Genomic DNA, 15084 nt, shown 5'->3' with positions numbered 1-15084 from the left:
CCTCCCAAAGTGCTGGGATTACAGGCTTGAGCCACCGCGCCCGGCCTATAAATTTGACTTTTTAAATTAGTACATCCCTATAGGAATATAAAGTCTTCAAGTTAGCAGAATAAAATATGGACTAAACTTGATATTAAATATGTGTAAATAATTTGCTAAAATTATAATTTCAAGTAGGTTTGCATTTTAACCTCTTTTATAAATCATGACAAAGAACAAACTATAATATATAGGCATGTCTTGTTTTATTCAACTTTACTGCACTTTGCAGATACTGCATTTTCTAAAAGCAGAAGGTCTGTGGCAACCTTGCATCAAGCCAGGCTATTGTGCCATTTTTCCAAAAGTGTGTGCTCACTTTCTGTCTCCGTATCAGATTTTGGTAATTTTGGTAATTCTAGCAATATTTCAAACTTTTACATCCTTATTACATGTAATGCAGATCCTATATCATAGGTAACCATAACAGATATTATCAATGATTTTTTATGTTACTTTTGTATGATTGGTGATTTTCAATGTCCCTACTCTTTTTGGGGGGTGTACCATAAACCATACATAAGTCAGAAAACTTAATAAATAAATATGGTGTGTTTCAGCTGCTCCACTCACTGGCCATTCTCTCTTCTCTCTCTGTCTCTTTGGGTCTCTGAGACACAACAATATTGAAATTAAGCCAATAACTCTACAATGACCTCTAAATTGTCAAGTGAAAAGAAGAGATACACTTCTCTTACTTAAAATCAAAAGCTAGAAATGATTAAACTTAGTGAGGAATGCCTTGAAAGCTGAGATAGGTGAAAACTAAGCTTCTTGCACCAGAGTTAGCCAAGTTGTGATTGCAAATAACAAGTTATTCAAGGAATAAAAAGTGCTACTCCAGTGAACACATGAATAACAAAACAAAGCAGCCTTATTGTTGATAAGGAGTTTCAGTGATCTGGACAGAAGGTCAAAGCAGTCATAACATTCCCTTAAGCCACAGCCTAATCCAGAATAAGACCCTAAATCTCTTTAATTCCATGAAGGCTGAGTGAGGGGAGGAAGCTGCAAAGTAAAAATTGGAAGCCAACAGCAGTTGGTTCACAAGGTTTAAGGACAAAAGCCATCTTTATAAGATAATGCAAGGTAAAGCAGCAAGTGCTGATGATATAGAAGCTGCAGTGAGTTATCCAGAAGACCTAGCTAAAATCTTTGATGAAGGTGGCCACACTTAGGGTTTCAATGTAGATGTAACAATCCTATAGCGGAAGAAGATGCCATGTATTACTTTTGTAACTAGAAAGGGGAAGTCACTGCCTGGCATCAAAGCTTCAAAGTATAGCCTGGATCTCTTGTTAGGACCTAATGCAGCTTGTGAGTTTAAGTGGAAGTCAATGCCCATTTATATTCTGAAAATCCTAAATCCAGTAAGAATTATGGTAAATCTACTCTGCCCATGCTCTATAAATGGAACAACAAAGTTTGATGACAGTCCATCTGTTCACAGCATGGTTTATGGAGAATTTTAAGCCTGCTGTTGAGACCTACTGCTCAGAAAGTAAGATTGCTTTCAAAATAGTACTGATCACTGATGATGCACCTGGTCACCCAAAATCTCTGATGGAGATACACAGGAAGAGTAATGTTGTTTTCACATCTGCTAGCACAACATCCATTCTGCAGTCCATCAATCATAGAGAAATGTCAACTTTCAAGTTTTATGACTTAAGAAATATATTTTCTAAGGCTACAGCTGCCATAGCGATCCCTCCAATGGATCTAGGCAAAGTAAATTGAAAATACTCTGCAAAGAACTCAACACTGTAGATATCATTAAGAACATCTACGATTCATGGGAGGAGGTAAAACAGAATCAACAATCACAGGAGTTTGGAAGAAATTAATACCTACCCTCAAGGATGACGTTGAGGGGTGCAAGACTTCAATGCAGAAAATAACTGCAGATGTTGTGGATATAGCAAGAGAAAAAGCAGAAGCAGAGACAAGATACAAATGAATTGCTGCAATGTCATGATAAAACTTGAAAACATCAGGAGTTGCCCTTCATGGATGAGCAAAGAAAGTGGTTTCTTGAGAGAGAATCTATTCCCAGTAAAGACACTGTGCACATTGCTGAAATGACAGCAAAATATTTACGTTATTTCAACTTAGTAGACAAAGCAGCAGCAGGGTTTGATGGGACTGACTCCAATTTTGAAAGCTCTACTCTGGGTAAAATGATATCAAGCATCTAGCATGCTACAGAGCCATCTTTCATGAAAGAGTCAACTGATGTGGCTAATTTCATTGCTGTGTTATCTTAAGAAATTGCCACAGGTACCAAAACTTTCAGCAACTGCCACCCTAATCTGTCAGCAACCATCAATATCGAGGCATGATTCTCCACCAGCAAAATGATTGACTTCCTGAAGGCTCAGATTATCGTTAGCAATTTTTTAGCAATATGGTGTTTTTAAATTAAGCATGTACATTGTTTTTAGATACAATGCTATTGTAAACCTAATAGACAATAATACAGTGTAAATATAACTTTTATATTCACTGGAAAATGAAAATATTCATGTGACTTGCGTTACTGCGATATTTGCTTTATTGCTATGGTCTGGAACTGAACCTGAAATATGTCTGAGGTATGCCTGTAATTATTCAACTTTACCCTTTCTTGCTTGGAAATAATACCTTCTATTTTTAGACTTCTCAGACTTCTTGATTTCATATTCTTCTCAAGATAGATGAAAGTCTGGAATTGCTTCATGAAAAAGCTTTGTTTGGAATTGAAGGTTATAATATAAGAGTTTATATTTAGTGTGTGAGAACCTTTAGAAAGTGAAAATACTACCTGGGCCAATAAATCGGCCTTTTTTTTTTCTGATCCCAATCTTACCTTTCAGCTTTTCATCATATCCTCAAACCCCCTTATTTAATGCCAGCAAATCCCGGTATCTCAAATTTCTTTATGCTCTCTGCTTGCACAGTCATCTCTGATAACATGATTAGACAGAAGATCATACACACACAGCATAAATGTTTCTGAACTGCAGCAGAGGACTACGCCATGCAGCCTTAATAACAACACTCTTCAAGAGATCAAATCAATACAATGTCACAAAAGGCCCCATATATCCCATTCACCTCTGTGAACAAGAATGCAATGGTCCGAGAATTGCCACCATCCTTTTCTTCTGAATTTTAATGTACTACTAGAAAAAAAAAATTTAAAGCACATTTCTAGGCAGAAGAAAGGTTTTTAATTATGCCTGGTGTTTCACAATTTTCATTTCCATAGACAAATATTATTTTGTTAAGTTATACTGAGTGATACAGGCTTAAAGAAGGCATTATTGCTATATATGTATATGTATATATATATGTATATTCTCAGCAGGTCTAAAATTTTAAACATAAACTAATATCTCTAAGCACAAGTACCACTACCTTAATGAGATTTATCCTAAATTAATGTTTAAGAGGAGCTTATTAGGGATTCATGCCACTTCAGAACTCATATAACTAAACAAAAATTGCATTCAATTTTGCATGTTGTTTCCAATTATTTCTTCCACAGTGCTAAAATAGTCTTAGACATATAAACTGAAAGACCATTTGATGTAAATTAGCATAATACTTTGCAAATCAATGTTATTTTTAAATTGAAAACCTTAGAAAAGTCTGACATTAAGTAGAATAAATTAAAACAATGTTAAATCTCTAACATCAACATGCCCAATAAGACAGTCTTAATTATGAACCTATGAAATAAAATTAAAACAGTTATGAAATATCAGTTGAGATTTGAAAGAAGACTAAAATACTACTTACGATGTATAATAAAGCAACCCAAATTATTTGTGTTTGCTTTTAAATTTTAGCAAACATGTTAATATAATCTTTCTATCTAGTTAAGCCTGGTTCATACAGCAAGAGTAAGAGTCTACCACTCTTTTTTGTGCTTCTAGAATTTGGATATAGGTATGCCTTAATAATATTATGCAAAAAAGAATCAAAAATTCAAACATTCAGTTGTACAACTTTTAGGATAAAATATCATAACAAGTTATTAAAATGCAAATAAATATACATCATTCATTAGATATGGAGTATGACTAGATATAGATTTATTCTATTTTAAATCAGCTTATTGTACCTTAGTTGCATAGCTGACCAAGAGTTCTCAAATTCATTCAAGCAAATTATGAAAATCCCTAAAGCCTCACTGTAATTTTTCCTGTTTATCATCTCTAAAAGCAAAGTTTCAGATGAAATCATATCTATATACCTTTTCATCATCCTCAGAAGCATGAATTTCAAAAGTGATGCTTAAATCCTGCTCCAACAGTGTCCACATTGGACTCCTGAAGAGAAGTAGAAGGCAGAGCAGGCCTAATTAATAATGAGAAACTTAGGGCTCCTGTGCTTTGGGTCTGGTAGGCAGGAAACATTAAAGTATCAAAGTGAGGGCATGGATGTCTAGAATGAGGAAATGAAAGAGTGAGAAAGAATGGGGGCGCCAGGAGCGGTGGCTCACACCTGTAATCCCAGCACTTTGGGAGGCTGAGGTAGGCAGATCAGGAGGTCAGGAGATTGAGACCATCCTGACCAACAAATCTCAGTTACTCGGGAGGCTGAGGCACGAGAATCCCTTAAACCCAGGAGGCAGAGGTTGCAGTGAGCTGAGATCGCGCCACTGCACTCCAGCCTGGTGACAGAGCGAGACTGTCTTAAAAAAAAAAAAAAAAAAAAGGAATGGGGGATAGGTGGAAGGGAAACACACAAAGGCCAGATTGAGACATATCTGGGCTTTGTTCTCAATCTACCATTAGTTACTACTGTGTGGCCCCAGGAAATTAAATTCTGTTCTTAGTAATTTAGTGTCCTGATTCATAAAATGATGGATAAAAATATTTTCTAAGACCTTCCAGATCTAAAATACAACAACTCTCCCTCAAGAAAATTTACCTATTTCACAGAAATGAGAAGAAACATAGCATTCCACAGGAGCACCAACAGGCTGCACTTTTAACTCCTCAGTGCTTTGTGACCATTCACATCATGTGATTTTTAAGTACGCTTCTTTTATGGGACAGCCCTAGTGAAACAGATACACGAATAATCAGCACAAATTGTATACAGAGGAGGGTGATATTAACTTTGTGAAGACCCAGGGGCATGATGACATTTGTGTTAGGTCTTGAAGAATAAATAAAATTTCATCACAGGAAAAGAAGAAAAGGGTGCAGAAGCAGCTAGGTAAAATATGAAAAAAGGTAAGAGATACAAAAACACACGGATTGTTCAAAAGTTGTAAAAATCAGAATAGTGGACAGAATTTTGCTGAGGTTACGAAAGAACAGGACAAGGTCAAAATGAACAATTCCTTGAATGCTAAGGTGAGTAACTCCTTCTAGTTGATATAACAGAAAGAAAAACAAAACAAAACAAAACAAAACAGAATAATTTCCTGAAATAAAACATACTAAAATTGTTACCAGGATTTAGACGGTATACAACGTTACCTCAAACATAACAGATGAAGTATTATACATGAGTGAAGCCATCTTAGACACGCAGCTTTGTTAAACCTCCAAATAACTGCAGTTGCATGAGTGACCTCAGCTAAGACAGGAAAAGAATGACCCAGTGAACCAAATCTGGATTTCCAGATTGTAGAAACTATAAGCAAATAATTTGTACAAGATATGTGTGTTGCCATAACAAAAAGTTAAAACCTGTGATATTTGCTTTGGGATTGAACAGATGGTAGAGGCTGAAGAATAGCATGGAGACTGAGTAGAGGCTGGAAGATCAGTAAAGAAATTGTTAATGGGGATACTAAAAGGTCAATACACGTTATGTGATGAGCAATTGGCAATAATCCTGCCCGTGATCGCTTGGAAGAGAGAAAAAGCACTTCATAATGTTGTTGATCAAATTAAAGAGGTTTCCAGACAACTGTTGAAACTAGCAACTAGCACGTGGGCAATTCTTATAAAAAGAGTAGATGACTAAGAGGGCAGGGGCAAGATACTAGTAAGAAAGCCAAAAGACACAGGGAACCAATCACAAGGAGCAGAACTGGGCTCTAATCAAAAAACATTCTCTGCCCCTGTAGTCAGGGACCTTGAAAACACCAGTTACACTTTACAATCACAATAGACCAGTGACTGTTGTGTTCCCTGCCTTTTGGAACGGGAGACTATTTTCCAATTATCCTGCCCCTGTTCTATGTGTGTTGTGTGTGTAGGGAACAATAACTTACTTTTAGGTTCTTAGTTCTGCAGATCAACAGGGATTTTAGCAATGAAACTTCATTTGAATCTGGAACTGATTTCAACATGCTATTTTGGACTTCAACATGATGTCCTAACGAGATAAATCTTTGGGAGGGTGTGGGGTTTTGTGCATGCCGAAGGGACATTAATCAGGAGAATCCAGAGAGTAGACTGTAAAATAATATATTGCCATGGTGGCAGTCCCCTATAAATATACTTTCAGGTATTCAGTCTTGTGCTGTCTCCTCAGATACTCGTTTTACAGATGGTTATGTGAATAAACTCCCTCTTAAGCCAGCAACTACACTCTGGCAAAGCTTGGGACAGATACTAAATGAGGAGAGGCCACATAGAGAAAGGCCCTGGAAGATGAGGGGCTATCTTGGACATTCCAACTCAAGACAAAGCTCCCAGTGGAATTCAGCTACATGAGTGATGGCTGTTTATTGCACATTAAGCAGAACTACCTAGCTGAGCCCTGAAATATAATAAATCATTGTGGTTTTAAGCCAATACATTTTGGGCTGTTTTCTCTCATAGCAATGGATAACAGAAACATATGCCTTATTTATATTTATCTCTACCACTTAAGAAAGTGATTAAGAAACAATAAATGCTCAAAAATATCAATAATTTGGGGCTGGAAGCAGTGGCTCACCCCTGCAATCACAGCACTTTGGGAGGCCAAGGCAGGAGAATCGCTTGAGCCTAGGAGTTCAAGGTTGCAAAGAGCTATGCTCACACCATTGCACTCCAGCCTGGGTGACAGAATAAGGCCCTGTTTCTAAAAAAAAAAACAAAAAAAAAAAACAAAAAAATAGTGTAGATTAATTAATTGTTTTCACAGAATAGATGAGAAGAAAAATAATGATACACTCATTTGTTCTTTTCCTATTATGTATGTGGTCACATTTCTACTCATACTACATCTTTCTCATATAAGTTTGAATTAGTTCGACCTTTTGATTACATGTAATTCAGATATTTTTTGTGAGATAAGTTATGAATAGATGGCAATAAAAGCAATGATAAAATTCTCATCAGAGGAAAGAAAGGGGCAACATGCAACATCAAGAACACATAAAAGTAAGTACTCTAAAATGAACACTGGTGGTAGTGCACTATATGTATCTTTAAAATAATGTAGTCTCTACATCCACTCTGACATTTCTTTTGTTTGTAAATAGCAATTCATTATATTTAACTAGAATCAGGCATGTTGCTTGTTTTTAATAGTTTTACATGTATTTTATTTTTAGGTGACTATAATCACTACTTTATAAATTTAAAAAAACACCTGATTTTGAGGTTTGTAAGCCATAGATATAGAATTCAAACTTAATCCTTCCAATTTCTGCCATCCACTACAAGATGACGAACAACTGTTCTGTACTGACTCCCTCATGTTTCTGCAATTCGATAAAGGATAATAAAGATAACAAGCCATAAATATACACAAGTAGAAGCTCTATATAAACAGATGCTGCTTAACATTTGTCCAAAACTATCTTTGCCAAATCACAGAAGAAATTTTAAGGCATATAAATAAGAATAAAATTTCACACCAAGCATATTAAGTAAAAAAATATGTAGACATCATGGTTGGTATTTTAATTCTGTGGTAAATGCCATAAAGGAATACAAATATTTAGTAATAGCAAATCACACAAATTCTTAGATTGAATAAGTCGTCAAATATTTAAAAAACTATTATTTTTATCAAGTAATGGCTAACTTCTATCTAATGTAAAATACGGCAAAACTGATGTGATTATTACACATATTGCATGCCTGTATCAAAAAACTACACGGTTTCTCTGTGCAATACATTTTATCCTTAGATCTTATTGTCTTCTCCACTTAACTGGATAATTATCCATAGGTATAAATTTTTCTTTAGTGCACTGATACGGTTTGTCTCTGTGTCCCCATCCAAATCTCATCTTGAAATTCTGGGGGAGGGGCCTAGTGGGAAGTGATTGAATCATGGAGGTCAACTTCCTTTTTGCTGTTCTTGTGAGAGTGAGTTCTCCTGAGATCTGGTTGTTTGAAAGTGTGTGGCATTTCCCCCTTTCCCTCTCTCTTCCTCTGCCAGGGTAATGCATGCATGCTTCCCCTTCGCTTTCTGTCATGATTGTAAGTTTCCTGAGGCGTTCCAGCAGTGCTTCCTGTTAAGCCTGAAGAACTGTGAGCCATTTAAACCTCTTTCCTTCATAAATAACCAGTCTCAGAAAGTCAGTATAACAAACTAATACATGCACTTTCCAATGTAAAATATCTTTAGATCCTACCTCCAGGATCATTTATGGTTTAATTTTTCTCTGTTATAAATCCTTGTTATAAGTGAACAAAATTTTGATAAACTATAATGATAATGTGTATTAATAAACTTGAATGAAACATAGTTTAATGATTAAAAGCATAGGAAAGCTGATTCATGCTTTGTAAAATATATACTATAGACTTCTCATGCAAATATTAATATTCTCCAGTTACAAAACATAATCATCACTGGCAGCTCCAGTGAAATTTTCAAGAGTCAAGAACCCAAGTGTTTTATAAACGGATAAAACCTTTAAAACTTCACATATATTATCCATAACTCTTATGTGCATACAGATATGTTTTTCTTTTTTATTCTCATCCTTTTTAATGAATGTGAATATAACATCAACAAAGAAATCAATAAATTCAAGCTGGTGCTATAGAAAATACCCTCTTAAGAAGCTTTCATTGAGAGGGAAATATCTCCAGTATATTACTATTTACCATGAAATAATTTTATTTGTATATTTGTGTTCTGATTATGAGTCCTAAAGCTAAACATATTCAAATGTATGCTCTTTATTGGGGGGCATATAAAAATTTTGAATGTATATACTTATTAGGTAAATAAGCCTTCATAAAATGAATTACATAAAAAGTGAAAAATGTTTCATCTTGAAAATAATAGTTACTTCATTGTTATAACAATGTGAAAGGAATAGTTCCAAACCTAACTAGCATTGTGTGATGTTAATATTTCCTGACAATTACATGTTACACAAATACTACTATTAAAATGAAAAGCTAATGTGTTATACGGTGGAAAATTCTATGTAATAATACCAAAGGATTAATTAAGCTCTGATCAGGTCAATATTCAACCACCAACATCATACATAACACCCGTATAAACTAGCTTATATATTTTTGAAATAAAATATACATGAACTCCTTTTATTTAAATATAATTCTATTTAAATACAATTCAAGTATTATAATTCAATATGATAGAAATAATTACTGCTGACTGTCTTTAAATTTCATATTTCTATAAACCATAAAAATGTGAACACCAGGGAAATCACTATTTTGAATTGCTTCTTGTTGCTGTTGTTGATGCTGCTTTCCTTTATAAAAATTAGGTAGTTACAGCAATTCATATTGTTTAACTACTTTACTGAAAGCATTTTGGCACACTTTCATATACCTTTCCAGGAGAAAAACTACAGCAATTTTTTTATAGTTAATATGAATCAATTTCTTTCGCAATTTATTATCAGGTATAACACTCAAAAATGTATTATTTGAAATAAATGTATAACATTTACTTTTAATAAATCATCATTTTGAAAAGATCAGTGAGATGATGGATATATTAACTACTTTGATCAGTATACATTATATGTATCAAAACATTACTACATACCCATGAGTATGTATAATTACTATTTGTTAATTCAAAAAATAAAACTTTTTAAAAATCATTTAAATGCAAGATAAATTATTTAAATGTTTGTTTCTTACCATGGCAAGAACCCTCAATTTCTTCATATCCTGTACTGCAGATGCATCTTCCAAGAGGAACCAGCCAGTCTCCATCAGCTCCACAATACAGTTTAGGAGTGTCACGCTCTTCAGCACTCTTCACACAAGAACCCCGTACTTCAACCAAAGAGGAGGAATCAACCCTTGGAATGGTATCAGGAAACATGGCCAAGTTACGAACAGTGAAGGGGCACTTCTTGTAGAAAACACGGACTGAAACCAGGGCAATGCATGCCCCAATGTCTTGAAAAGCCAGATAAAATCCTTTCCTTTCTATAGGCCCCACCTCACGAATTTCAGTGTTGAGTTTGAGGATGCGATCACCCAAATCCATCTGGGTAAAACTCTCATCAGCAGCAATTGTGTCGATCTTTGTATACTGGTTTGGCTTGAATTTAATTCCGTGGGACTCATCTGATTCCATATAAAACAGATTAAATGTTTCTTTGCAAGTCCCCAAGACCCATGGGATGCTGTTACAATCCCTCAATGTGAATTTCATTTCCACGTAAATTTTCTGTGCTGCATCACGGGAGATCCAGTTTGTACGAAGCCAGTTGTTTTGGTTTGGTTCCATTACATTACATACCTGGTATGTGTGAATGGGCCTATTATGTTCATCCATTTCAGTGATGGCATCCCACTGCAAAAAGGGGAAAAAGTCATTAAGTGATTTTAAACTACAGTGATTAAACAGAAATGATTACCTACAATTTTTTTTTCGTTTTACCAAAATAAAAAAGAGTTAAAAGGATACAAATGAAGCTATTCAAAGCAACAATGGAACAGCATTTTAACCGTGAGCCTTTGGTTAAAAGTACGGGTTCTAGAATCAGCTGTCCTGTCTTGTCTTCTTACACATGAATTGCATGACAACTTTATTTAATATCTAGTTTCCTCAACTGTAAAGGAGCTGATAATAGTACCTGTTTCACAGGGTTGTTGTAAGGTATAAATTAGATAAATACACGTACAGCACTTCAGACAGTTCCTGGCATACTATAAGAACATTAAATAGCATCCATTATCTTATCAAAACAATTAAATATATAAAAAATGCACTTTGGGTTTCCCATCTTTCCTCATATACAATTTGCCACAAATTGTGTTCTGTTTTCTTTGCCAATATTCAATTAAATATTTACATGACCATTTAAATAGAAAACAGACATAGATAAGGCCTTAGACTTATTCAATATTTATCAGGCACTCCCATACCCTGGACACTGGAAATACAGCAATTAACAAGGTGAACTAAAACTGTCTGCCTTTATAAAGCTTACTTTAGAAGGAAGAGAGACAATTAAAAAGTAGAAATGAGTAAAACTATATAATATGGTAGAAAGTACAATGGGGAAAAATGGGGCAAGGAGATTAAGAAGAGGGTTATAATTTTAAGTGGGTGTCTAGAAAAGGCTTACTGAGGTAGTGACATTTAAGCATTGACTTAGACATGAGACAATGAAACTTGCAAAGAGGAAGCAGTAAATACAAATAACCTGAGGCAGGAGTGTGTAGGTATATTTGAGGAACAGCATAAGTGGGCACTGAAAGCACATTAAGTACTAAGAACAGAGGGTCAGAGAGCAGCCAAACCAAAAGTCTTTATTAAGCATTTTAAGTCCTTTGGCTTTTACTCTGAGCTAGATCACTGGATTATTTTCACTTCTGTATGTTTATGTACAAGCAGTTTGCCACTTGATTGCATGCAAAGACTTTGTCTGTTTTTAAGAGATTTAATAAAAATATCTGAGTACCCTGAAAGCAGTTTAGATTATCAATATTTATTCATTTAATGTTACAAACTTCTATACTGTAAATTTAGATTATAACTCCATTTTATTTGTATAGTTATAATTGATCATTTTCAATACATGAAAAACATTCAGGTAACCTTATAGCATGTTTGGGAACACATGCTAGTCATCATAATTTATCATTTCTATTTGAGTATACTGAAAATGACAAATGGTTTGCTATAGTGAATAAGGGTGAATAAGGGTTCTATTCATTGATAACATACTTCAGTTATTTATAATAAGATTATTTAACATATTCTGTTTGCAGTTTCTCATTTTAACTGGCTATAGAGAGTTACTAAATCAAGGCCAGTTGAATTTCATTAGTATACTTTCTAAGAGAATGCCTACTTTCCTCTGTATATAGGACCATTATGACACAAAGTACTTTTAATTAACTACTGTACATTTCTAGAATAATTCATATTATCCATCATGCAAACTTAAACACAATATTTTATCCAAAAAAATATTTTTGCAAGTTCCTTGCTTGAAATCCAGAGGGCATTTTCCAGAGAAAACAATAAGTTCCTTTCAACTGTATATTTAATTTTACAAAATACACACATTTTTTATCAGGGGTGATTCAATAATCTCAAGGGAATATACATGAGATTTCCCATCTAAATGTCTTTCATCCTAATGTGTAATGGATCTTACATTACTCTGAGGACACTTAAAGGCAAACCAGCACTGTCACAGCTCATTGGAACCACAATACAATCATTCTAAATGTAGCTGTAAACCAAGAGAATAGTAAAAAATATGATATACTTTTAAACTGTCAAAATCAATGTCTAAAAATCTAAGTATTTTACCTATAGGAGAGCATGTACTCATCCAATGATGATTTTTATTTTGAATACATTTATAATTAGAGTTCATTTCATTTATCAGGGAATGCATATACATTATTATTAATGTCTATACTACATACTTTACTCTCCCATATAGGAGTAAATAACTATATTCCCAGTAAATGCTGCTTTAATTAGTATCTTCAGGCTACATTGCTTCATATTAATAGAAAGCGTTAACCATGTTCATCAAAAAATCAACTCTGAAAAGATGAGATTAACTTTAACTCAAATATGAAAAACTTTGAAAATATCATTTATGAAATTAGAACATTTCCTTATTTACAAATACATTCAGTTGGGGAGATGTTCAGAAGGAGAGAAGGGTCTGAAGTGAAAAAAATGCATGTATTCTCTAATCAGAACCGATATAAACCAAGAAATATAGAAGTACGAAAATATACACAGATATTTGGAAATGTGAGTCTTCTCAAATACAGTGCATAAATACATGGCAAAATGATGCATATTGTTTTACACTAAGTTTGTGATGTTTGATGAAAAATAATATTTCTTCTTTTACTTAAAATAAAATAAATTAGAATTAGATTTAGGTACCAAAACAGTCAAAACAGACATAATTGGTAAATTTCATCTTATTCAATAATATAGAAAGTTATATTAGATATACAAATTTGGATGATTCCCTAAAACAAGAATGTAAATTCAAAATTGATATAGATCTAAATGCCTATGAAATTTGCCATAAAATATAACATCAGTAGATATAGAAATCATATCACATTTCAGGCATACTTTTCCTTTTGGAAATACTGCATTTATATATAAAGACCCCGGAACACAGGTTTAAACTATGCAGGTCCACTTACAAGTGAATTTTCTTCAGTCTCTGCCACCTCTGAGACAGCAAGACCAACCCTTCTACTTTACCCTACTCTTCAGCCTACTCAACATAAAGACAACAAGGATGAAGGCCACTTTATGATCGTCCATTTCCATTTAATGAATAGTAAATATATTTTCTCTTCCTTACGATTTTCTTTTCTTTTTCTGAGATAAGGTCTCACTCTGTTACCCAGGTTGAAGCAAAGTGGTGCAATTTCAGCTCACTGCAACCTCCATGTCCCAGGCTCAAGAAATTCTTTCACCTCAGCTTCCAAAGTAGCTGGGACTACAAGGCATGCACCACCACACCCAGCTAATTTTTTGTATTTTTGGTAGAGATCGGATTTTGCCATGTTGCCCAGGCTGGTCTCAAACTCCTGAGCTCAGGTGATCTACCTGCTTTGGCCTCTCAAATTTCTGGAATTACAGGCATAAGTCAGCATGCCCAGCTATGATTTTCTTAATAACATTTTCTCTAGCTTACTTTAAGAATACAGTATGTATAATATATAACATACAAACTATGTGTTAATCAACTGTTTATGTTATCAATAAGGCTTCTGATCAACAGTAGACTACTAGCAGTTAAATTTTCTGGACAGTCAAATGTTATACATGGATTTCAATAACACATAGGTCAATCTCCATGCTGTTCAAAGGGTCAATTTTAACTTTTTAGTTATAATTTCAAGTGTTAAAATAAATAGGGTCTCTAAAAAGTAGAGATCCCAAGATAAGAATATGAGTATGGCAGCTCACATACCACATGCCTAAATATTTTTAAATGATAAATTTTTTTTTACTTGTATAAATATATATAATACATATTACCATAATTACTACTACATGTTACACTAATATATTGCATATTGGTGAAGTCAGGGCTTTAGTGTACCCATTGCCGGAATAAAGTACATTGCACCATTAAGTAATTTTTCATCACCCACCCCCCTTTTTACCCTTTCACCTTTCCAAGCCTCCACTGTTATTCCACAGTGTAGACCTACATGTACACATTATTTAGCTCCCACTTATAAATGAGAACATACAGTATTTGTCTTTCTGTGTCTCAGTTGTTTCATTTAAGATAATAGCCTACAGTTCCATTATTTAAATTAGATCAAACTTAAAATATATAGCATCAGTCTACTTTGTAAAGATACTTTCATAACAACCTGACAGTCCAGTTTCATATTGAAAATACTTGGACTCCTAAGAACCCCATGGCAGCATGTGGTGGCCTATAGAGAGCCAGCTCTTAACCTCAGTTAATCCCACTTCTCTGCCCTTACCTGACTCTAGCTCTATCTCACATCCTGAGAGATTTCACATATGCACATATATGAGCATCTCATACACAAGCTGTCTTTTCCCTGTTTCAAAAAGCTGCCAACTTTAGTCCTCCAGTCGACTTAGGCTGAGCACACCAGTATCACAGAGTATCCTTTGGAGGATGAATCCCAGCAAGAATCTGTGACGCTCCTAAAAGTTGGACTTGAG

At 34.4% G+C, this 15084-nt stretch overlaps 1 protein-coding gene across 2 annotated transcripts in view; it reads right to left on the bottom strand.

Annotated features, from left to right (window-relative positions):
• EPHA6 (EPH receptor A6) overlaps nucleotides 1-15084 on the bottom strand; it is a 955335-nt gene that overhangs the window by 781470 nt on the left and 158781 nt on the right. For both annotated transcript variants that reach the window (XM_010380442.2, XM_030938295.1), the window contains exon 3: nucleotides 10062-10725. In XM_010380442.2, the coding sequence (XP_010378744.1) occupies nucleotides 10062-10725 (664 nt within the window). The remainder of the gene's footprint in view (nucleotides 1-10061; nucleotides 10726-15084) is intronic.

Source organism: Rhinopithecus roxellana, chromosome 1 (genome assembly GCF_007565055.1).
Source record: "Rhinopithecus roxellana isolate Shanxi Qingling chromosome 1, ASM756505v1, whole genome shotgun sequence".
Classification (NCBI taxonomy): Eukaryota; Metazoa; Chordata; class Mammalia; order Primates; family Cercopithecidae; genus Rhinopithecus; species Rhinopithecus roxellana.
The sequence above is the reverse complement of the archived record's forward strand: the minus strand, read 5'-3'. Positions and strand labels throughout refer to the sequence as shown.